This window comes from Arvicola amphibius, chromosome 7 (assembly GCF_903992535.2).
Source record: "Arvicola amphibius chromosome 7, mArvAmp1.2, whole genome shotgun sequence".
NCBI classification, from domain to species: Eukaryota; Metazoa; Chordata; class Mammalia; order Rodentia; family Cricetidae; genus Arvicola; species Arvicola amphibius.
In genome coordinates this window covers 56260950-56285013 of record NC_052053.1, presented here as the reverse complement: position 1 = coordinate 56285013, position 24064 = coordinate 56260950, and the positions used below count along the sequence as shown (strand labels likewise).

Sequence of the window (24064 nt, the reverse complement as noted above, 5' to 3'; positions counted from 1 at the left end):
GAAAAACAGAATGTAAGGAATGAATTTATACATAATAGAAACGAGATTTGTTGGAATGGCTTACAAGCTGTGGTCCAGCTAGTCCAACAATGGCTGTCTACCAACAGCAGGTCTAAGAATCCAGTAGTTGTCCTGTCCACGAGGCTGCATGTCTCACCTGGTCTTCAATATATGCCAGAATCCTGTAGAAGTAGGCTCTAGGGCCAGTGAAGGAATAAACAGTGGGGACAAATAGACAAAGAGAGCTTCCTTTATCTGAGCTTTCAGCAGAAGGTGTGGCCAGATCAAAATTGTGTCTTTTCACCTTAAAAATGGGATTGAAAGTGTCGCTTCCTACCCCAAATGATTTAATTAAGAATCCCTCAAAGGTATGTCTAGCCATTTGGGAGTTATTTTCAGATATAGTCAAGCTGACAACCACTAGCCACTACACTTGTCTTCTCACAGACACAAAATCCTGAACTTATAAAACTGAACAGTAGAAACAAAGGAGTATGAATTTATTTATATACTTATTTGTTCATTTTTGGTGGTAGTGCTGGGGATCAAACATAGGGCCTATGTATTTAGGCAAGCAAGCCCTGCAACACTAAGCTACACAGTTAGCCCATTAAATTCACATTTTTAAATAAGTGGTTTCTCATTCCCTGAAATTTGCCAATGAATATTACAGTGCCAGAGTGCTTGGATGTGCACACAAAAACACACAAATGTAAACACACACACACACACACACACACACACACACAGACATACACACACACAGAGATTCCAAATTGAAAAGAAAAAAACGTAACTCCCCAATATATAAAGAATAAACCCTTCATTTGCTTGTTTTTGTTTTGATACAAGGTCTCACTATGTATGTAGCCTTGGCTGGCCTGGAGCTCACGATGTATACCAGGCTGACTTCAAACTCAGAGATCTACCTGCTTCTGCTGGGATCAAGGTGTGCACCACCACAACCAACCCAGGACAACCCTTTCTACCAAACTCAGCCACCAGGACTAAGCTCTCACTCCTTCAAATGTACAATGTAGATATGCAGTATCTTGGTCAAGGCTGTGAAATACAGCAGCTAGGAATGGAAGAGAAAATGATGTCCTCTAAATAAAAAATAAAATCAAAATTAAAAATAAATAAAGAGAACGATGTATGCCCGGTCAGAAGTAAACAACCACTACCACCCAAGTCCAGCTTCTGAGCAGATAGTACACAGCTCTGGCTACTCAAGAACAGCTGCACACAGTCACTGCTCCAAAGCAGCCACCCCACCCCTTCTGGGGGCTCTGTGCAGCAGGCATCTGGTGCCCAATCCAGAGATGCTAAGCTTGGTTTTGAGGGGAGTTGACCTCATCAGCTAGGAAGGAAAATGCTGAGATCTGTGTTAGAAAAATGCAGAACTGTGATCCACACTGACAAGAGCGAAGGAACTTCATCAGCTGGGCCCTTTTCTCCTAGTATGGCTTTGGGGAGTGAGTTATACTGGGAAGGTCTTTTACTGGCTGATAAGATCAACAAAGTGCAGAGACTATTAGAGCAGAGAACCATCCTTTCTGGACTCTACAGTGGGCCTGGCCTTTTACCCCTGGCCAGGCCCAAACACAGGGGCCCGGGTTTTGTCATGGGCACCTCCCTGCTCCCTGTACTGGTTGCTCCACAGCAGATAGAGAAAGGAGGCAGGCCCCCAACACCTACTTAAGAGAGGCAGATGGAGAGGAGAGTGTGTGGGATGCCTTTACCTCCCCCTCAGGAGGCCAGAGAGCCAACAGCTCCAAAATCAGATTTCCACACATTCTCCCACCCCAGAATGTCTTACCCCTCTGGCAGGAGGAAACAGAGCATTAAGCAAGTATGGCTCTGGTGTGCAAGGGGATTTTGGCAGTCCTAAAGATGTCTTCTACACTTATGCACTTTTCTGGAACTTCCACAGGGGCAGCCAGGTTAGGAAGTTATTCAGACACTGACTCAAAGAGGGCAAGGCTGCTGCTCCAAGGAGCATACAATCAGCGTCTGTAGGCTGTCCTGAGCTAGACACATACTTTATTAATAATCTTACATACACAAAATGTCCACAGGGAAGCCTAACAGACTAATTTCTGACAGCTCCAGATAACAGCGGGAGGGACTGAAGCCCTGCTGACTCTCCAGTTTCTGCATACCACTCAGGAGCATTGGGGTCCTTCCCACCCAAAGGATGTGATGCAAATAAATAAATACGATTATCTGCAGGACTTCAAGTGTAAGAACAACACCGCAAAGTCCTTCTCCTCAAGATCAGTGACTTGTGGGAAACAGATAGGACACCAAAACAACAGCTGGAAAACTTAATTACAGAAGGACTATGCAAAAACTGACAACTGAAGCCCTTTTCTCTTACCTTAAGATACAGAAGCAGCTCTTGGCCCCTGAAGATAAGCGGCAGAACCCAAATCTCTGTTTGCTGTCAATGTCAGTGAGCACGAAAGTGAAGTGCTGGCCAACTTGGCTAACTGTGAGGCTGCAGTGAAGACAGAACAAAGGGAGAAATGAATGTGTGCTAAGTTTCCAGATAATGTATCTAATCACCACAAGTCATTGAACCTGCTACATTTCCTTTGTGAACCTTTATAAATGAGCTTAGGATTTACACACTTCAAGGGAGAAGACAAGAAAGTAAAAGGGAAATGAAAGGGAGGGAAGACAGGAGGAAGCAAGGACAGGGGAGGGGGAAAAAGAAAGTGGAGAGGAAAGAGGAAGGAGAGGAAGAAAAGGAGAGAAAGAAGCCAATTCTAATGACGATGAGAAATTAAAACCATCAACAATTTCCAACGCCCCTGATTGAGGTTGGGCTTCAGATAGTTAGGTCAATGGGCCATCAGTGCTTTTGGGGAAGAAAAAAAGCACTCTATACTTCTAGTGTATAAAGGAAGAAAGGGCAACAACGTGAGTGGCAAAAGCCTGTTTCTTAATCCTTTCTGTGACTCTAATGACCACAACACCAGCTCACTGTCATCAATGGCGTTAAAGTGTCTACCACTCACCAGCTACGGTTATTCAAATACCTAATGGCACCATTTCATTTGTTCTCACAATAATTTTGGAATTTCAGTAATGTTCCCATTTTACAGAAAAGGACACTCAAGAGTAGCTAGGGAACTCACTCAGGTTCAGTGAGTGCCATGAGAACAATGGAAAGAAAACTGGGCAGGGCTATGAATTCCCGAATCTTTGATACTTTCTGAACTTTGAAGAACATATTTACTATCTTAGAGGACAGGAATACCAAAATGTTAACCTTATTCAAGGAACTAAAAATTAAAGCAATGTTTCAAGTGATTAAAAAGCCAAATATCCTTATATTAGTACAAAATAAACTACACATAAAAGTAATACAGAGTAGAAATTGTCTAATAAATAATTTAAAAGCATATTAGTAACCAGAGTAATCTAAAACTCTTTAAAGTTACAAAATGCTTCAAAATGCACAATTCTTATTAGTTTACCATTCATCCTATATTTCACGCTTTTAAAAATGTAAACATTTAAAATTCTAATATGCAAGTTTACACTAATATAATGTTTAGAATTTGACAGTGAATTAACCCAAGGAATTCAACAATGTGTATGTATCATTTACTATATTTCATAAAGTGTGCTTGAGTTGATAAGATACTGACTTGCTAAAATAGTCAAACTGATGTTAAGGTACCAATTGTCAGTAGAAATGAAAAATCATCTTAACAGGCCTTTGCCAAAGGCAGAATTGAATTGTCTTTGGTAGGCTATGAATTAAAATTTCAAATATAGAATAGACTTTCTTTCTAATGTTCCCTTATACAAATCACAAAAGAAAAGTAAAATTAAACAGATTTTCAAGGTATCCCAGCACAAAGGTCAAGGGCCTTTCCTAGTTAAATTTAAGAAAACAATTCTATCCCTTGGAGAGTACTTCAAGCACAGGAAAATGGCTCAAAAAAAACAAGGAAGTGTTCCACTCTCCTTATTTAACTAGAAAGGTGAACAAAAACAAAGCGGCAATTTCAAAATAATGTGGTAATAAAGCAGATGCAAGAAATGCTATCTCCCACCTTACAGCCAAGGGAAGGAACACATTTCCATAAAAGTTATAGAGCTGTCAAGGGGACACCAAATGCTACCTTTTTATGGCTGTTATGTTTTATCTATAAAGCTTGGACACTGTGTTACTATGGTGATTTAATACTATGTTTTAAAAGGGGATTATATGATTAATTTTAACAAGGTTGAGAACTGAAGATGTGTGAGAAACAGGATTCCAGCTCACATAATTAAAGTGATCCAGGAGGAAAGTGTGCCTTAGTGGGGGAGGAGAAGTCTGTTTTTATTAAAATACTTAAAGCAACAGGTTTTCTAAATCCAAGACACAAATAAGGTCAAGCTTCTGTGAGATGTTACTACGTGATCCAACTGAATGTGATTCATTATTTTGCATTGGTTTTGACTTTAGTCCTCAAATGTGCAAAATGAAAACTAGAGAAGACAGGGCTGGATAATTCCTAGGAAGGATCCTGTATGAAAATGACTTGACCTGCAACGTGACTGCCATCAATGTCCAATTCTTCATGTTATCATTAAAAATTATTTTTTTAAGAAAGCATGCATAACTACAGTTGAAGCTCAAAAGAAAAAGACTCTTTGCTCACTGGCTTGGTGCAAAGCACAGCTCAACCTGGCTCTTAGCAAGTTTCTTAAAACTAGTTTTCAGAGCTTCAATTTCTTCACATGGAATAATTAAGAGAAGCTATCACTCAACCCTAAGTATGCTTTGGGAACCAGTGGGATAAACATTTATTTTTAAAAGGCCAGTCTTTAGTAGGAATAATTAATAAAAGGTGGGAGACAAGCTGCTACCGACTGATTGAATACAAAATTCACAGAAAGGTCATAATTTAGAGTCTGCCTGACCAACTCAGCTTCCTAACACCTGAGCACAAGTAGTTATTTTGCCTCATTTATTTCTTTCTATAAGAGTAGTCCTCTGGGGGACCAAGTGATTCAAGTTTGCATTAAAATGAATGATTCTTTTTGGGATGACTGCAACCCTAGAGGGGTTGAAGTCAGGTCATCAAAAACACAAAAGCAGTTGACTCAATTTTTTTTTCTCCCCTTGGACAATGTCCAATAAACTAAGCCTGTCAGGGGCAGTCAAACAGAGGTTAACTTGAAGGATTCTGAATCTCAAAGGAATGTATCACTCACTCCACTAGCTATGGGAGCTTTCACTATTTTTCATTTAAAAATGACCGGGGTCTGTTTCTTCAAAAACTACAGTTTATTTCCTTTAAATATCAGCAACCATAATTCCTACAAGAACCAGCTATTTCACAATGGTTAAAGCAAAAGGAACCATAGGAATCATGTGATCCAATTTTCTTGTTTTATGGGTGGGAAAACTGAGGCTTAGGGTTTTGTTTTGTTTTTCAAACTAATCAGGACTAGGGCAAAAATCCAAGCCAACTTCTGGTTCAATGTCCTTTCCATCCTGCCATGCTGCTCTAAACACGAGCCCAGCCCTCCCCTAGAAATCTCACCTCAGGTTAAGAAACTAAACTATGAGAAGAATGCAAATAGACTGTGCTTCTCATTAAGCTCAAGACAGCACATTTGAGTACCTACAGAAATAAGCGCAGTTGACCAAGACCAGGATACTGATTGCCCTTAAATACTTAGGTATAGTTGAATGGGAATACAAAACTAGGGAATAAATCAAGAACTAAGCCCATACTAACCTTCATGCTACTCTCTAAATGCTCGTCAGCTATTCAAGCTTCTCACCTTATTTTGTTTAATATTGAAGTTGCTTATAGGTTCGGTGCAAAAACAGCATGAAGTTTGAGGTTTGAGTCAAGTCTTTCGATAAGAAATGAGATTTTTTTACATGTCAGTAAGCTTACTTATTTTGAACACTGAACTGTAACTACACAAGGTGATATAGTATGTGCTGGAAACACATGCTGAACAACAAAAACAGAGATCTTGCAACTCACATGGCTGATTACCTAATTGGACAGCAGCTTCTCGGGAATGACAACACTGATTCAAAGGATAAGATGGAATGGTCACACCAGGCACAAGAAACTGATTATTTCCAGCAAAGGAAAAAGCTATGCAAAGACCATGGGGGTTGAAAGGAGTTGGGCACATACAGGAATGAAAAGGATACCAGGAGCACTTAAATACAGCACAAGAAATGAAGAGTAGCACCACATGAGTTGCTATATAAAGCGAGCACCAGGCCATGCAGAATACCTCATACACAAGTCATGATAAGGTTTTTGCTCTTTTGGGTGGGTATGGGGTATTTGGAGTAATGAGAGGGCACTGAATACCTCTCATCAAAAGAAAAGCATTCATCTCAAATATCTAAAAGATGTCAAGTACAGGGTTGAACACACTAGTTAGGAACTCCACGGGAATGTTTGAGTTGGAAGCATAAATTCAGAAGTCATCTGAATACGGGTGGTGCTGAACACTCCAGAAATGATGAGGTCACCCTAGGAAAAGAGTCCAGAGAGGCAAACAAGCATCCAGAACTCATTCACAGAAGCACTACTCGAGACTGCAGATGAAAAAAGAACCATTAAAGGAAAGAGAGAAGGACCAGGCAGAACAGGGGAAAGAAGGTCACCTGTCCTGATGCATCAAGATGAGAAGGGAAAATGTTTATCGATCACTGTGAATGATAAGGAGGTGGCCTTGATAGGAACAGTTGTAGCTGAAAGGCAAAAGCTCTCAAGAGAGGCTAAAAGGAGCTGAGGAATGAGCTGATGGGTACAGATAACTCTTTCAAGAACTAAAGAACCAAACATTAATTAGATGGGAAGAGTCAGTGTTGGGTACTGCTTTGGGAAGGGAGAAATACCAAGTTATTTTTAAGCCACTGAGAATGACACTGGAAAAAGGAAAAAAAAAAAACAATAAGAGATGTGCTTTGTGTAAGAATCCTAAGTCTTTTACTTACAAGCTGTGTAAGTAAAAAAGCTGTGTAAGGTACATACAAGTTACTGTACCTCTCTGATCTCTTCTGTAAAATCAATCCTCACACTACAAAGTGGTTTTAAGAATTATAAATCAATAATATAAAGAATATTTAAAAACTAGCACATAGGAACTACACAACAACAATGGCCATGACTGTTATAAAGTATATGTCTGGAACTAAAACACTGTCATCCCTGCTTACTATGGCTTACTAACAATCATCTGAAGAACTGTTTACTGCCAAGTTATCCTGCCCTTGAGAGTTTGTGGCCAGCTGGGCAAAGGCCAAGCTTTTATCAAACTGTATCTTCCATCCTGATGGTCCAAGAACTATAAAACTTTTTTCCATGAATACACTTTGCATTTGCCGGAATCTCAAGCTTCTTACCATCCCTGCTCAGACAGTCAAGCATTGAAAACAACACTCTCAGGCAGTAAGCTTCAGACTGTTAGAAACAGCATAGCCCTTATCTGCTCAAGAAAACACCAGACATTTCTAAGAACAAAGATCTGCCCCGACCGTTTCTACCTAAGACTGATGAAGTAAATTATCCATAACCACAGAATTTAAACTTATCAAAACTGGAAGAATAGCAGAGAACATCCCAGTACTATAGAACGGACACAGCAAGTCAAGGGGAGCACCAAAAGGAAGCCTACACCTCAACAGGTCACCACACACCCTGATGCTGTGGAAATGACATGAGCCACAGCTGAATCCATCATTTACATTAAAAAAAGGACTGAAATCTAGCATAATGAATATATGGAGCAGAAACAGAAGTATGGGAAGATTTATACTGATGCACTAACTCAGACAATTATCTATCTATCTGTGTGGAAGCCATTTTTTTCAGGTATCTAAATTTTCTACTTTTCTACAATAACTATATATTATTTTTTAAGTAAATTACTTTATGCTGTATTACCTAATGGCAGCAGTATGATAAAGCAGAGAGAGAGAGAAAGAGTGAGGGAGGGAAAGAGTGAGGGAGGGGGAGGGAAAGGAAGAGGGGAAGAAAGGGAAGGGAACAGAGGGGAGGGGAGGGGAGGGGAGGGGAGGGGAGGGGAGGGGAGGGGAGAGGAGGGGGGGGGAGGGGAGGGGAGGGGAGGGGAGGGGAGGGGAGGGGAGGGAGAGGAGAGGAGAGGAGAGGAGAGGAGAGGAGAGGAGAGGAGAGGAGAGGAGAGGAGAGGAGAGGAGAGGAGAGGAGAGGAGAGTTGAGTTAGAGGTTGCAGCAAAAAAGAGGGGCTTGAAAAGCAGTTCCCTCCACACACCGGAGGCAGAACCTTGAGCACATTACTGAACCTACCTGGGCTTCTGCTGCCCACATACAGAATACTGAGCACTATAGCACTACAAATTCCTACATTTCAGCATGAGGAAAGAACAGTGCACAGTGCCCAGCAGATGCCAGACACAAGCTAAAGTGCCAAGTAACATCTGAGCCCCTTTGCATCTGTGGCTGCATCTAAAATCATGAAACCGTGTCATTTCATTTTGTACATCTATCATTAGTGAGTACTGGTGTATTCACAGGAACTCAGTGAAACTGACTTAAGTTCTAAATAAGGCTATGCAAAGGAAGAGAGGAAAAAGAGCTTCCCGGCATCCAGTGAATCATCACAGGCATTCTGACCCACTGACACTGCTGTCAACATCATGTGCAACAAGAGGCAATCACAGCATTGAATGGGGCGTGTCTCTCGTTCACTCTGGGAAGTGCTTTCATCAATAACAGGGAACCTTTTCTGAGACAATTCAGGAACTTAGTGCTTACTTTACTACTTCTATCCCCAATGGATTGCAAGAACTCTGGACTGAAAAGGAGTTCCTTCCCAATACTGGGACTGTGGTAATGATAAGCAGGGTGTTTACTCTTCTGTGGATCTTGTCTTTTTTCTGTAAAAGGGGAAGTCTGAGGGAGATTCTGTACTCTCAGACCATGGAGGCTTCTCCCACACATTTTCAGAGACTCCTGTGGCCAGAGCCCAATCTCTCACAGTACACGGCAGTCTCCCCAGTAGGCTCCATCTGCTCTGGCTTAACATCTCCGAGCTCACTCAGGGTTTTGTCCTCTGCTTTGCTCTGTGAGCATATGGGGTGTTAGGTTCACTTCTCCACTTACCTACTTCTTGCTGGCCTGGCAGACAAAACACAAATCTCACCTACCATAACAAGTTCTCTCTGAGCATAGTAGTCTTCAGTTACCTCCTAATCCTTTCAAACAGTGTTTAAAATGCCTTTACTAAACATCTTGAACTAAACCCGAGACCATTTCTATATTCCACATATAACCCAACATAATGGGAGCTATCCTGGGAAAATCTTTGCTTTCATACCTATCACCTGGCCACTGCTGAAAGAGTAAGGGAGGATATAAGCAGGCAGGGTGGTACACTGACTAGAATTCATTAGATATTCAAAGCTAACTTTCTTTCCTTTCCTCCATCCCTGGATTTCTCTGGTTTTAGTGACTAGTCTTTAACCAGAAAGTGATCTACTGGGAGATGAAACCTAGGACAGGCTATAAGCCTAACAGGACCTTAGGTAAGTCATAATTCCTCCACATTCAGACAGTTCCAAATGAAGAACACGTACTTGCTCTTATCTCTTACATCAGATAAATAAAATGAGTTAATACGTGAGACAGACTCTCTTCTGCAGAGCTACTAGCATTATTACTTTTGGTAAGTCTTAGTTTCCAAAAGAACAACCTTGAAACAGAACAAGAGATGGCAAGACATCAGTGCTGATGGGTGATTTGATGATGATTGTGAAAGTTCCACTCCTGTTGCAGACTAGAATGTCAGAAAGCTGGATGACTGTTCCTTAGGGTAGAAAGGCACAGATCCTCAGATCAGGTAGCCTTCTGTTTGGAGTGCAGTCACCTGGGACACTGCTCATCTCCCACACTTGTCTACTCACTAAGTCAAACAGTTCTACAGACCCATCTGGGGAAACTTGTGGGCCTCAGAATCTGAGCTCATATATTTGAGAGTGTGAACAACTAGTTAAAAAAAAATCCTGACATTAAAACCTCTCAATTTCTCTAAAGGAGTCTAATTGTGACAATCTCTTCTATATTGAAGTAAGTCTTCCTAAAAGGTACAAAAGAAGAGAAAATATGGTCTCCCAAATAAAGTGGGATCTTCTTTGTTACATGTTTGCAGCATGAGCTGAAGCTACCCTAAGGAATATAATACAATATGAAGACAAAATATTACATACTGAACAACCTACATAATGTTGCAAAAGAAAAAATAAAGAACACTATTGATATGAGTGATTTGCAAAAATGTGTTTTACAAGAAAAATATTTTTCCAATAGCAGTAAAAAAAAAAAAAAGCATCCAAAATTACAGGTAACACGGTGGGGGTTGCTTCAGAATTATCCCTGAAGAAGTTCTACTTTTATTTTCTTTAAGAACATAATTATCCAGATGAATAGACAGGCAGAGTGGTGTGTGCAGTGAAAAATGAGAGGTGTGTTTTATGTTCATGTGTGTGTGCATACTGCATTAGGGGGGGTCATGTCTCTAATATTAGTTTACAAAGCCAATTAAAAAACACTTATCCAAAATAGATCACTACTCTAACAAGCAATCCTGTCAAAATGTTTTCTTATATATTTTGTTGAGCATTTAGCTACATTTAGCTTTATTAATTTATATAAGTATCTTTTTGTAATTTGTAATATAGTTCCTAATTGGCCAGAAATTCAATACATGCTGATACATACTGAAATCTCTCAACAACACCCTACACTTCTTGCTATGTTTTAGAAGCAATAGGATAAGGAGGAGAGAAGGGATTCTCATTACAAAGACAGATCCTCTTAAAAATCAAAGCTATTCTGTTCTGAGCACCCACAAGCTACTAATGCATCCTGGTACCAGGTTTTAAAAGCTCTGAGTCTAAAAGCACAGCAATGGCTGATTGGCTTAAAAACAGCATGTGAGAACCAGGGAGCACACTGATGCTAAGTGGCTGGCAGCATTCCAGAGTGCTTTAGAACTCAAAATCCTTCAGCTCCCATCTCATCCCACACCATTTTTAGATTTATACTATAGACCAGAATACTGGTGTTAACATATAGAAAAGAACTCAGTAGCATACTACCTGCATGTATTCTAAACCACTCAAATCCTTTAGATCATGCCTTATTTGTGAGTGTTAAAGATACATGATAGAATCTTCCTGAAGATGGACATTTTACATAGCTTTATTGGAATGTTTTCTGAAATTCATTAGTCATAATTTGCTCATTTTCTAAGATCTCTAACACTAAAAGTAGAATTAAAACAAACAAACAAAACAATGTTTTTTTACAGTCCCAGTTCAATTTCCCAAGAAAACCAAAAAGAGACAACAAGAAAGTGGACAAATACATAATCATAAAAACAATGCTTCACTGGCATGAAAGCCACAGCAAACAGTTCTTACAAATAAGATAAAACTCATCACCTTGCCATTTTACTAACATTAATAAATTGAAACTAAAAAAGTAAAATCAAGTTTTTGAAAAATTGCTGCTACCATGCAATGGATTATTTAACAAACAAAATAAAACAAGCCTCACAGCATTTCAGTTATCCTAGAGTTCTTATAGTCGAACCTTTCCCATAAATCACTTCCTATGATAAGAATACTAAGGGTTGTTTACAAGTTTGTGTATGTTTTAATATTCGTGCCCTATGTAGAAAATACTGATTCCCCAGAAACACTAGCTCTGGTCACCTAAACCAAATGAATGCTACTATCTAGTAACATATCTTGTAAGCAGTAAAATGCTTCTAAACAAGGTAGGTCCATCCATATCTATTTAAATTTGAAGTTGAAACCAAGGGAATACAAACTTCAAGGCCAGGTGTTCATAGATCATTTAAGCCAAATATATTAATACTTAAATACATATCCAACAGTATTGAATTAAACACCAACCATTCTTAATCATGGTTTAAGTCTGATAACCAAAATAAAAAATGTAATGTCTGCCGGGTGGTAGTGGTAGATGCCTTTAATCCCAGCACTCGGGAGGCAGAGACCGGGAGATCTCTCTGTGAGTTCAGGACAGACTTCAAAGCTACAGAGAAACCCTGTCTCAAAAAACAAACAAACAAAACAAAACAAATAAACAAAAAAAGATTAATGCCACACAAAATACATCTCACAAACTATTCAACACATAGTTCTAAGCTTTAAACTTTTTGATGGTGTTAATAAAGTTCCCAGGAAAGGAGAACACTGGAACTCTCCTTGGCATAGAGATGCTTTAAACCATGGCTTAACAGACAGAATGTTAAGAATGGCATGGCTTTTATTTTCTATAGCAGGTTTATTGATACCCTTTTTATTTTTAATTATAAAGTTTGAAAATCTGACACTACCTGTCCACATAGAAGGGGAAACAAAACTTGGTCAAAGTCTGTAGAACTTCCTGTGAAGAGAAAGAGAGATAATTTATACATCTAATGGGACCGATAAATCTAATATTAATCACAGAACACCATCTAGCAACTTTACCTTAAAGAAAGAAAGAGACAGATGAAGAAGTATGTGTTTTATCAATTACACAGGAGGAGTACCAGGCAGTCAATCATGAGAAATAATAAACATGATCAAACTTCATTAAAAATGAAAAATTAATCAAGAATCACACATGGGCAAGCAGCAGGAGCCATGCAGGAAAGCTCCGAAGGGAGGGAGGTGCTTGGGTTGCCGAGTGTTAACACCCCTCCAGGGACCATCTCCAGCCTGACCATATGGATCAGAGTGAATAACACTGAGCCACATGGGTTTGGCCTGGCAGGGCCGCTGTTGCTGGCACTGTTTTTGACTGTTACCTAGGAACAGAGGGGGCCGGGATTAGACAACACTTATCAGCATCAATAGGCCAAATTACAGCAAAACAGAAAGCCAACTTTAAGATAATTGTTTATGAACATTATTAACTTCATATTTAGAGTTTAAAACTTCATTTAGTTGCTGTATCAAGAAGTTGTTATTTGTGGCATAAATTAATTTTGGAAATCAAACTGTGACCATTGTTTGTAGTAAAAATCATTATTATAATTAGACACACTTACCTGTTTGTAACTTATGAAAATCCAAAGCAAACTATAAGTTTGGATAAATGTTTTTACAAATGCTGAGGTGCATCATGGCAAGCACTTATTCAGGACAAAGGTACAGGAAGTAGTAGCATCTCAAAAATTTATTTATAAAAGACAATGTTCTTACATTAAGACAAGAACATTGGAACATGTAGCACAATACAGGGTGGAGAACTTTTCCTAATAGACACATTTTATATACACATATATGCACACAGCTAATTATATATACAAGCAATTAACTATTTATTCTTCATAGACTTTTCTACGTCTTGACTTAATCTGACCACAGGCTTGGACAGCCTACAGTTGGTGTTCAATTATAAGGTCACTGACCAGTGTTATAAATTTTTAAAAAGTACTCCTTTCATGAATTTGATTTTCTTTCTAGCTATTTAAAATCCCAACCTTAAGAAAAAATGAATAACACATTTTTTGGGGGGTGGGGGTTATTGGAAGCTGGTTCAAATCTGAACAAACCTGCCTGTTGCAAATATTAATCCAAGTGATAAAGAACAGTTTACAAATGTAGTGCGTTTCTAACCAATAATAATGAATTATCAATGCTAACTGAATTGATGCTTCTCGCTTCATTTATTTTTAAAATAAGTTCTATCATTCAAGAATTAAATCGCATCAATTTAATAATCCACTCAGTGAAGCAGAAAGCACATTGACTTGTTGTGCCAGATCGTATTCTACCAATAAAATTCAATTGAGCATATATCCTAATTTTAATATCATCTGGGACTGGGTCTACATATATAGCAGCACTGTTAAGGCATGCCTTGAAAGAGTAATGAAAGCTAAGAGCATCTGCATGTTCTGAGAACATTACCTATCAATTGGACATTCTATGTGGCATTCAGCAGTCTATCTACTGCGGTTTTAAACTAGTTGTGTGTGGCTAAAATAAAGCATCATAAAAGGATCAATTTCTCAGTATATATTATTGTCTCACAAATGCTTGGAAATACACTGTATAAAAAATTCATTTTAATGTAATTATAAAACATATTATCCACATACAAAACTCCCATGACATCATAAAGCAAACAATTCCTTCTATTACAAATAATACCAGAAAGCATATGTCAATTTAATACACACTTTTTAAAAGTCAGTACCATTTGCTCACTCATTGCCAACATCAGCAACTACAAAGACAGTCATCTTTTACTCCTCAAAAGTTTCAGGTGCAGAAAGCGCTTCTCTGCTCTATGCTGGAGTTGTACTGGCAAAAGGCCTCAAAGAGTTTTGAAAGAAAGGACCCCCATGGTTACTAGAAAGCATTGTGCTCTACAGCATAGTCAAAGGAATCGAATATGCCCAACTTATTACTCAATACAATATAAAAACTACTTACCACTTTCTTAGGTCAAGAGTAATGACCAACCATGAACTTATCTACCAAATAATAGTAGAACAAATATGGAAATGACCATTATAAGCTAAATATAACCCACCTCCCACAAGCTTTCCTTTTCATCCAAAAAAAAGTAGTAAGGCAGGGGAGATAAGGGAAGAGGGAAAGTAGGAAAATGCAGGCACATGTTTGCATATTACCATATGCTTCTTGGGGCTTGTGATGCCACAAGTGCTTGATATTTCAATTTATGTCAAACAAGATGGTGGTGTGCTGTCAAAGGGGAAAATTAAGCATCTATCTGGTGAAAGGCATATTCACATGATTTCAATCAGAACTAAAATATCTACTTCTGAGTATGGGGAGGGGACGACAAGAAAGAGGGGAAACAAGCAATGTTCTTTGTAAATAAAAGTTGCCAAAATAAACCAATTTTCTGCATACTGATCCTTTCATCATATATAAATATTCATTTACCTTATCCTCTTTGTTCAGAGAAAAACACATTCATTCAAATATGGAAAGACCATTCTCTAAGGGAGGGAGAGCAAAACCTGATTTGAATATTTTTTGAACCTTCTTAGTTATTACAGAGTATTTCAGAATCTTCCAACACTAATTTTACTAGGGGAAACAATCAATGACTGGATACCAACCCCCTTTTCTCTCAAGAACCATGTCTGGCTAGGGAGCTTGGTTTATAGATGTCAATTGCACTGTTTTATTCCCCCACACAAGGTCTTTCAGTCAGCCAGCCTCGGCTCAGCCTCCATTCCTGCCACATAAAGGGGATCTTGGAAAGGCAGGGCAGCTGATGAAATGTAAACGACCTCAATGCAAAAGCGGGGGTTGGGAGGAATGTGTGCCAGTTCTCTAGATCAATTCCCAAGTTTATATTTTCACAAATCTTTTTATGTACAGTCTTTTTTTTTTTTAATTTTAATGAGAAAAAAAAAGTGAGTCTATAGTATCCAGTCACTGCAGTTAAAGTGCGGGGCGTGAACTAGATCCCAGGAGGGAACCAGTCCACCATGTCACCACTGGCTTTAGGACATTCGCCACCTGGTTCCATGTCCCCAGGTTCCAACTCTTTTCATAATCAAAACACTGCTGACATTATAAATCCCAGATGGGTTTTCTAAAATCCCTCCCAATCAATATATCCAACACATAACTTATTGGAGACAACACAGAGCTCATTGACTAAGGTGAGTTTGGTAGCAAAGTTTTCAAAATAAATGAGGCAAAAATACAGCATTCAATCCCTTTGTGTCAGCAGACAATTTATGAAACAGGCAATTTCCAAAATGCTTTTCTTCCTTCTAACAAATATATGATATTTCATGTGGGAAGAAATAGAAACTGGGGAGGAGGGAGTAAAAAGGGGGATAGCCACACAATCTTTTCAGTTATGCATATATTAAATAGCCAGCTGTACAGGAATAGGAAAGAAGCAGCCACAAAGCCTGCCCACCAGGAGACAACAGCCAAGGCAAGATGAAACAAAAGAAGTCAGAAATGAACTCAAGGTTCACCTTGGTCCACTCTAGGTTCATCTTACTTAGTAGAAAGTCTTACCTCTGCCTAGAAAGTCCATCAAGGGAATTTTCCCCACTGTGAAGAAAGAGGGAATAATTCCAGCACTGAGATATTTTCTTTAAAATGCAACCAAGTTTTATATCTATAATGCCAAGTATAGAGTACTATCTGGGAATAAAACTTTGAAGACTAAATTTAATGACTTTATCTAGGCCTGTTAATCAAGAGAAGGTTTGACTGTGTCACTCTAAATCTTGGCCTTGAAGAAGGGGTGCAGGTAATCCTACAACAAACATCCTTTGCTAAGTCAAACACTTTGTTTTCACTGCTTCAATGACAGATGAAAACAGCAGTCAGACATAGACATGCATCCGCACAAATAAGTGTCATCTGAAGGATAAAAGTAAAGCTCACTTTATAGTGTCTCCTGAAAGTTCAGAACACTGAGAGATGAGGCAGAGTCTTCATAATTCAAAGTTGGGGGGTGTAAAAAAAATCTAAGAAATATTATGAATAAATGAATATACTTTAAAATATGCAAAATTACAATTAGCCTTTTAGTGCATTCTAAAAGCTGACAGAGTACTTGATAATTTTCCTTTGGGGGCAGGGAGATGGAGAAGAAAACAGTCAGTGGGAAAACAGACAGAGGGAGATGGGAGTAAAAGAGAGGAGAGCAGCTGGAGGAGGGGGAGATGGAGAAGAGGAGGACAGTCAATAGAGGTGGGGGGAAATTAATTAAGGTAAAGAGGGAAGCCAATGGAAAAATATTCCCTGGGTTTTTTTTATATCTAATTTATTTATTCATTTCAAAATTGTGGGTATGTGAGAAAAAGAAGCACAAATTCCTAACATACTATTTTATTTATTTATCTACTTCTAATTTTTTGTTTGTTTAGTGGCAGGAGGAAAAGCTAACCCCAACCTCTGAAAGTAAGAACAGTACCACTGACGTGAAAGAAAATCCTTTGGCCAGTGATCACAAAACACAGGTTGAAAGGTACAGAACAAAGACAATTCAAACATACAAAAAGAAACAAAATTTGTACTTTAAGCCATTTCAAGTTAAATCTAGGGAATCCTAGGGAAGCTAATAAAGGTTTCTAGTGTTTACAATTAAGAAGAGTAAAGCAGAAGTTCCTGGAAGCTTAATTTACATCAAGTTCAAGGATTTTAATCAGAAGTTTCCTAAATGTGAAATCAGTAAATAAATTTTTAATTTATTAAATTAAATTAATTAAATTCAAGATCCATATCATGGTTGAAATCTCTTTTTTCCCCTCTCCCAATAAGAAAAAGAGGCGTTGAATAAAGGGTTTTACAGAATGGCCTTTCAACGCTGACCAGAAAAGACAGGTCAATTTTTGAACAGTACTACTCAAGCACACTTTCTGCTACTTTTTCTTTTAGGAATATTCAATATTTACTCTCAGCTTACTTTCTATGAATTTTAATTTTTAGTTGTGCACATAATTATAGTAATTTTAATTATACCTAATATTTAGAATCAATGTGGCAATTAAAAGATAACATTACAAACAAGTAAATTCATCATACTCTATAAGTATATCATATCAATTTTTTTCATAGAACCTTATTTTTTTTTAAAGTCATGCTGGGACCAAACCCAGAGCCTTGGGCATGCCAGGTAAGCAATCAACCACAAAAAGACCTTTCCAACATTCCCAACAAACATTAACTTTCTATTAAGTCATCAAGGACTTTTAATTACAACAAAGGAAAGTTCCAACAGCCAAAGACCTAATTCAAGAACCACTTTTGAGCCAGGCGATAGTGTATGCCTTTAATACCAGCATTCAGGAGGAAGAGGTAAGCAGATCTCTGTGAGTTTGAGGCTAGCCTGGTCTACAAAATAAGTTCCAGGATAGCCAGGACTGTTTCGGAGAGAAACCGTGTCTCAAAAGACAAAACAAAAACACTAACAACAACAAAAAACACTTTTACACATTAACTCTATGCCCTCTCAAGTCCAAAGTAGAAATACAAAATCTTGTTTTTTCTTTTTACTTTTTAACAAATTTGGTGTATCATTTTTGTGTCCTTTCCTCTCTTCAGAATAGTTCCCTACAGACAAGCTATTTCATGGTCACAATATTATAATGGGTCCTCTATTACAATATTTTATCTGATAAACATTAAACCTCATGGCAAAGAGTTGAATGCCAATACAATTCTTAAGGTTGGTTTCAAATACTTCCAAAGTGAATGAATGATTTGGTTACCATTTCATACAATTAATATTTAGTGACATCAGTAGTGTGGTTCCTTAGACTTCATGTTCCCCCTCTAAATTGTTTTTACCTAGATCATTTTATATTGTTATCTGAGCATGTGTGTTACCAATATTTCTAAAAGGGACACAGAGCCTTCAAGTCAGCACATACCAAAGGGTTCCTAAAGTAAAACTGAAAACACAATTTCCCTCAAGAAGTCATCTGCCCTTAGGAAAATACTATGGAGAGGGGGAAGGAGGGAAAAATGAGGGTGAAGAGGAAGAGGAGGAAGAGAAAGAGGAAGAAGAAGGGAAAAATAGAATACTGATAAAAATACTATTTTGTAAGCATAGAGTACTGATAAAAATACTATTTTGTAAGCGTATTAAAAGCTGTTGGCTTTTAAATATTTTAAATGCACACAAAAATGTGCACAGATGGGCATCTTTTCTCCTCACATTAGTCGAGGAAAAAAAATCTTTCATTATCAAGCTCCAAGTCCTTGAATTTTTTAAACTTAATTGTGCCTCTATTTCTTAGAATTCACACCCCAAGGCCAAAGCTTTCCTGCCACCAGTCCTTCAAATCTGACTTGGACATTACACGGGAGGAGGCTCCAAGCCTCCCTGAGGTCTCACTCCTTTTACAACACACGAAAAAGCAGTCGATAATGGGTCCATGCTGAATTCACTGCTCCCCACGTCTCCTCTTGGGACACAAGCCTAGCAGATGTGATAAAAACTGTGTCAGAGAAGTGGCTCTAGTTTGTGCCTTAATGACAACTTAAACCTCTAAACCAATACAACCAAAAGATGAACAGAGATGGCTGTTATCTCTCTCTGCTGCCAATCTTCCAATGTCTTGGAACTAAATTAGCGCCTCTCCCGCAACTTCCCCTGCCACCTCTCAAAATCCATTCTAATTTTAAAGGATAAATGAGTTCAGGAAACACATTGGTGGCACAAGTGTCTGGGTGCTCTGTGTGTGTGTATGTGTGTGTGTGTGTGTGTGTGTGTGTGTGTGTGTCCTATAATTAAGCCCTGACACATATTTCATAGAGTTTTATTTTCTCAAGGTATGACTGAGCATTCAGATGTCATAAAAGACTACCTATTAACTCCCTCTGATCAGTGCCCCAGTAACCATATTCATATATACTGCTGGGAGATTTACAGTCTCCAAAAAATACCTAAATGTCTACAGGTAATTTTTAAACATGTTCAAACATAGGAGGTGATATTCTGAGTTAATGAAACATTCTAATTATTAAAATTTATATAGGACAATTTCTTAAACCATGGGCGGTTTACTTTTAACTTGTAAGAACTCTTTTGTCTTATCTAATGATATGGTACCATAAAAATTGATTTAAATGTGTACCTCTGATACCATTTTTTAAATTCTATAATTCAGCCTTCAGATGATGGGTCTTTTAACCCAGTATCTTGAAAGCCCATTCAGCCATAATTGCATACCCACCTAATCAGCAATCATTGTTCTGGGATGCGGGACTTTGTTGTCAAGACAAGCACCAAAACCCTTTAAAAAATTTTTTTTCAGAACTGGCATAAGAAAAAAGTGATCTTTGTCAGACAAGGACAAATTTATGCAAATCTTTTATAAACATTCACAAACATTTATTTAGCTTTTGAAATGTTGGCCTCATTTGAGAGCATGAAAATGAGGGGGAAGTAGGAAAACGCAAAGGACAGCTTAGAAGCTGGCACACTACATAAATATTCAGAAGGAAGATTATAGGATTCATGTTAGGCTGTCTTAGGCTTCTCCAAAGTCCACATAGAATAGCAAAGAACAAAACTAACGAGAAGTGCAGCAGATGTTAGACAATGCATCGGCCTCTTTTCCTCTCTCACTTGGCTATACTTGGACGCTTTTATATTTCCTTTCAATATGGTTAGGTCATTCAAGGATTCTCCTATAGACGTGTATTGTGGTTACAGATCTATAAGCTGGGGGTCTGTCAGCTTTCCAAAAGTTTCCAATGAAAAGGCATTATGCAAATTCTACCTCTCTTACCCTCTTTCAGGGGGGAAAAAAGCCTCCAGTATGCAGTCATCAGAGTATTGGAAGCCCCAGCCTTCATTTCTGTATGGCTGTGTTTGCCTCAGGGCCACGCTGCTTGTTTTGACAGTGGATCCCCCTAGATAGTTGGGATTAGTCGAGCTTGTTTAGATAAACTTGAAATCAAGGCCTTCTCTAGGTAGACAGCTAGATGTAGCTACTGAGTTTCCAGCTGCCTCCTCCTTTCATCCCCAAACAACTGCAGATTCACAGTAGCTATCACAGCCACAGGCTATGTCACATACATAAGTACAAAATTAAAGGCTGCTAAAAAGGCCTTTGTAAGTCTTAATGCTAAAATAAGGAATCTGTACTGCTTGGTTTATACAAATGATTCTAGTACTGCCAGTATGGAACTGAATCCATCAGTTAACAAGGCATGTTAATCAAGGCTTCTTCTGATGGACAGGATCACGGTTTGGTAATTCACCTAACCTCCACTTACTAGCTCTTGCATGAAGATAATAGTTGAAAATGTTGAAAAGAAAATAGTAGCCTTTATTTATCCAGGGCAGGGGAATGATAGCACCATCAACAAACACTGCAAGCAAAGAATGGGAATCAAAGTATAAATATCAGACATGCTTTGAAAAGAGTATTATTTGGCAATTGATTAGACAGGCTTCCAATGCTTGGTCATCTCTATATCAGAACTAATATTTCTCACAACTTACAAGTTATGAAAGGAGGTCAGGAGGAGTCAGGACTGAGAAAACTTAAAATTAGAGCAGACTGATGGTGTCCCCACACTACAGAAACAAAAAGCAGGTGATATGAAACACTAACAAAATAAAAAAAAATGTGTAAGTGATTTCCTAAAATCTAATATTCAACATTTAATCTTAAAAAAAAAATCTCTTCAGAAGGCTAACAAAATGTAAGGAAAAAATAATTCAACCTCACACACGTTTTATTTATACAGTTCCAACATAAACTAGCATTCACCTATGGGAGCCTGAGACCAGCATAGGCTTGAACATTTTCTAGAACTCTTTTGTGACTCCATACAGTCCGTAAACTCCTCTTAGTTACTGTAAAGTCACACGAGGCAGCTGCAAGCGTCTCACTTATCACGGTGCATTCTCACCAGTCACTAGCTTACATCACCACTTCAAATAAAAGCCCTAAAGTACTGGAGCTGTTCTGGAACTGCATTGTCATATGTTTAATTTCTTGAACAACTTAGAACCCAAAGAGCTATTTAAGAACACATTTACATTTTCTATCACATAATCTACTTTTATGACCCCTAAAAAGGGTCAAAAGAACTTGAGAAAAACCTGAGCTACACAATGAGACACTATCTCAAAACAACACACACACAAACTACCAGAAACATAAGTCCCAGTTTTCTAGTCAAAATCTGACCAGTTGACTGTAGTGTGTAAACCTGAGAGATGCCTGACATACAACACTAAAGAGGAGGAGGAGGAAGACTAGGAGGAAGAAATAAATCACTAAGTGACGCAGACTCAGCACTATCCCAAACTCTAGGAATCCTAGGACAGTGGTTCTCAACTATGGGACGTGACTCCTTTGTGGGGCGAATGACACTTTCACAGCGGTCACATATCAGACATCCTGCATATCAGATATTTACATTACTATTCATAACAGAAGCAAAAGTACAGTTCTGAAGTAGCAACAAAATAACGTTATGGTTGGGGTGAGGGGTCATGACAACATGAGGAACTGTATCAAAGGGTTGTAGCATTAGGAAGGTTGAGAACCATTACCCCAGGAGGTATAAGGCCATTGCTAACAACACTGGTTCTGTGGTGAACCAACAATCACATGATTGTTGCTTAATGGCCAAATGTTTAGTACATGCTTTTTTTTTTTTTTTTTTTAAAACTTCTTTAAAAAAAATGAAAGATCATTTTCCAACACCCAGCATTCACAACTGTTATGTGACCTGGACTCATAAGAGAAGCATTTACTCCTCTGGTTCACAATCCCCAGGTGAGGTCCACGACTTTTCTAAGCAAACAAAAATACCTTGGCCTCTGGATTTGTCAGCCTCTTTCCACTTCAGATTCATTTTGTCTGTAATATTTCTGAAAGCAGACTAGAGGAGGGGAGGTTTTCCTGGGGCTCCACTCACCACTCATTCCTACACTGTTACCTTCCAACATTCTGTTAGATGAGGAAAGTGGGAGGCCTTCTTACTGACCCTATTTACCTTCTGGTCCCCTTTCCAACCTCTTCGCATGAAATCTGTTTCTTGGGATTTTCCTTTTCTTCTCTGCATCCTGCTCCACCTATACTTTAGTTTCGATTAAACTCACTGGATAAATGAGTAAACGGAACCCTCTGTTTTGGACAACCTCCTTTTACATGCCTGTTCACCATTCTGCCTTGTGTTCTATAGGTACTCCAAGTTCAACACCTCAAAGCTCCAGGCTCACCATGTACATTCCTATACAGCTCTGATCTTTCACTACATCAGAGTAAAAAAGGCTTTCAGAATACCACTAATTCTTACTGGGGGGAGATGGTTCATTTGTGTTACTAAGACTCAAACATTCACCGTGGCTAATGGATTTCAAGATAACTTGTGAAGAAAAGTCCCTGAAACCTTTCTAAGTGTTTGCAAACATGGCAGAGGGGGAAGCAACCTCTAAAAGCAAGTGTGCTTTAAGAGTATCTTAAAAAGAAACAGTAGTGTTTCCCTAAGCACATCATTTCAACATGCAAACATTTAGTTGCAAACAATGTGCTAGAAGCCAGGGATGAGACAGACCAGGTAAAATGTGGCCCTAGAGCACACAGAGTATAAAATCTAGAGAGACAAAAGCTAATGAAATGAATGCATGGATAACTCACTCAAACTGCACAGCCGCTGTCAAAGAAAAGAACACAGAACTATAGACAACACAGCAGAGGCCTGAATCAAGAATAACTTCTCAGAAAGTGACAGTGTGAGGGAGGCTTAGGGGTGAGCAGAAATTCACAAGGCAAGAATGAGAAAGGGACAGAAAGAGAGGGGTAAAAGCAACAACAGGAGCATGAGATACATGTATAGGAACTTAAAGAAAACCCAGCAACAAGGAAGAGGATGGCTGGCAAAAGAGGGTGGACTGGCAGCGGCCACAACATGAGGAATCTTAAGTCCTGGAAAGGAGTGTGGACCTCAAGATCATACACTGCGACTCACTGGAGGGTGTGGGGCCTTTTGCATCCCACCTGCACATGACTTTCCAACTCAATCCACTCTCAGCCCATCCAGGCCCTAGGCACTCAGACTACTCGTCATGAGTTCTTCCTGGCTCCTGAGCTCCTTTCTATAAGAATCAGTGAAAATAACTGGCAAACAAAAGACTTGAATTTACCAGAAAATCAAGCTTCAAAAGTTAAGATTTATTCATGCCATAAAAAAATTAAAGAAATGGAGATTATCCAAGTCAGAATAAGGTATTAGTAATTTCAATTGTTTATTGTTTATGTCTAAGAATATGGATTATAGATAATTTTAAAAACTAGATTCATGTAAATTTCTTTTGAATATGAAATTGGCATACCCAAACTTGGTTTCTCACATGCCAGTGGTCATCTGTTTTCTTGAGAAGCTTTAAAAAACTAAGAGTTGGGTCTTAAACTAAAAGTCCTACCTATGTTCAATGAGTCTATTACTAATTTCATGCAGATATTATCCTCTTGTAGATGAATTCAATCTTGAACATGACTAAAATTAGCTTCATATAGACTGGCAGAAGAACAGAAGACA

The 24064-nt window shown here is 38.6% G+C and overlaps 1 protein-coding gene across 13 annotated transcripts in view; it reads right to left on the bottom strand.

Moving 5' to 3' along the window:
• Positions 1-24064, bottom strand: part of Dennd1a (DENN domain containing 1A) — a 533475-nt gene that overhangs the window by 356809 nt on the left and 152602 nt on the right. For 7 of the 13 annotated variants that reach the window (XM_038335860.2, XM_038335849.2, XM_038335850.2 and 4 more), the window contains 2 exons: positions 12391-12440; positions 2381-2500 (listed from right to left, as the gene is read on the bottom strand). The exons of 2 other annotated variants lie outside the window; for them this stretch is intronic. In XM_038335860.2, coding sequence (XP_038191788.1) covers positions 2381-2500; positions 12391-12440 — 170 coding nt within the window. Of the gene's footprint in view, positions 1-2380; positions 2501-12390; positions 12441-16060; positions 16081-24064 lie in introns of those variants that run through there. 4 more of the 13 variants (XM_038335853.2, XM_038335855.2, XM_038335854.2 and 1 more) reach the window with 2 other exon arrangements.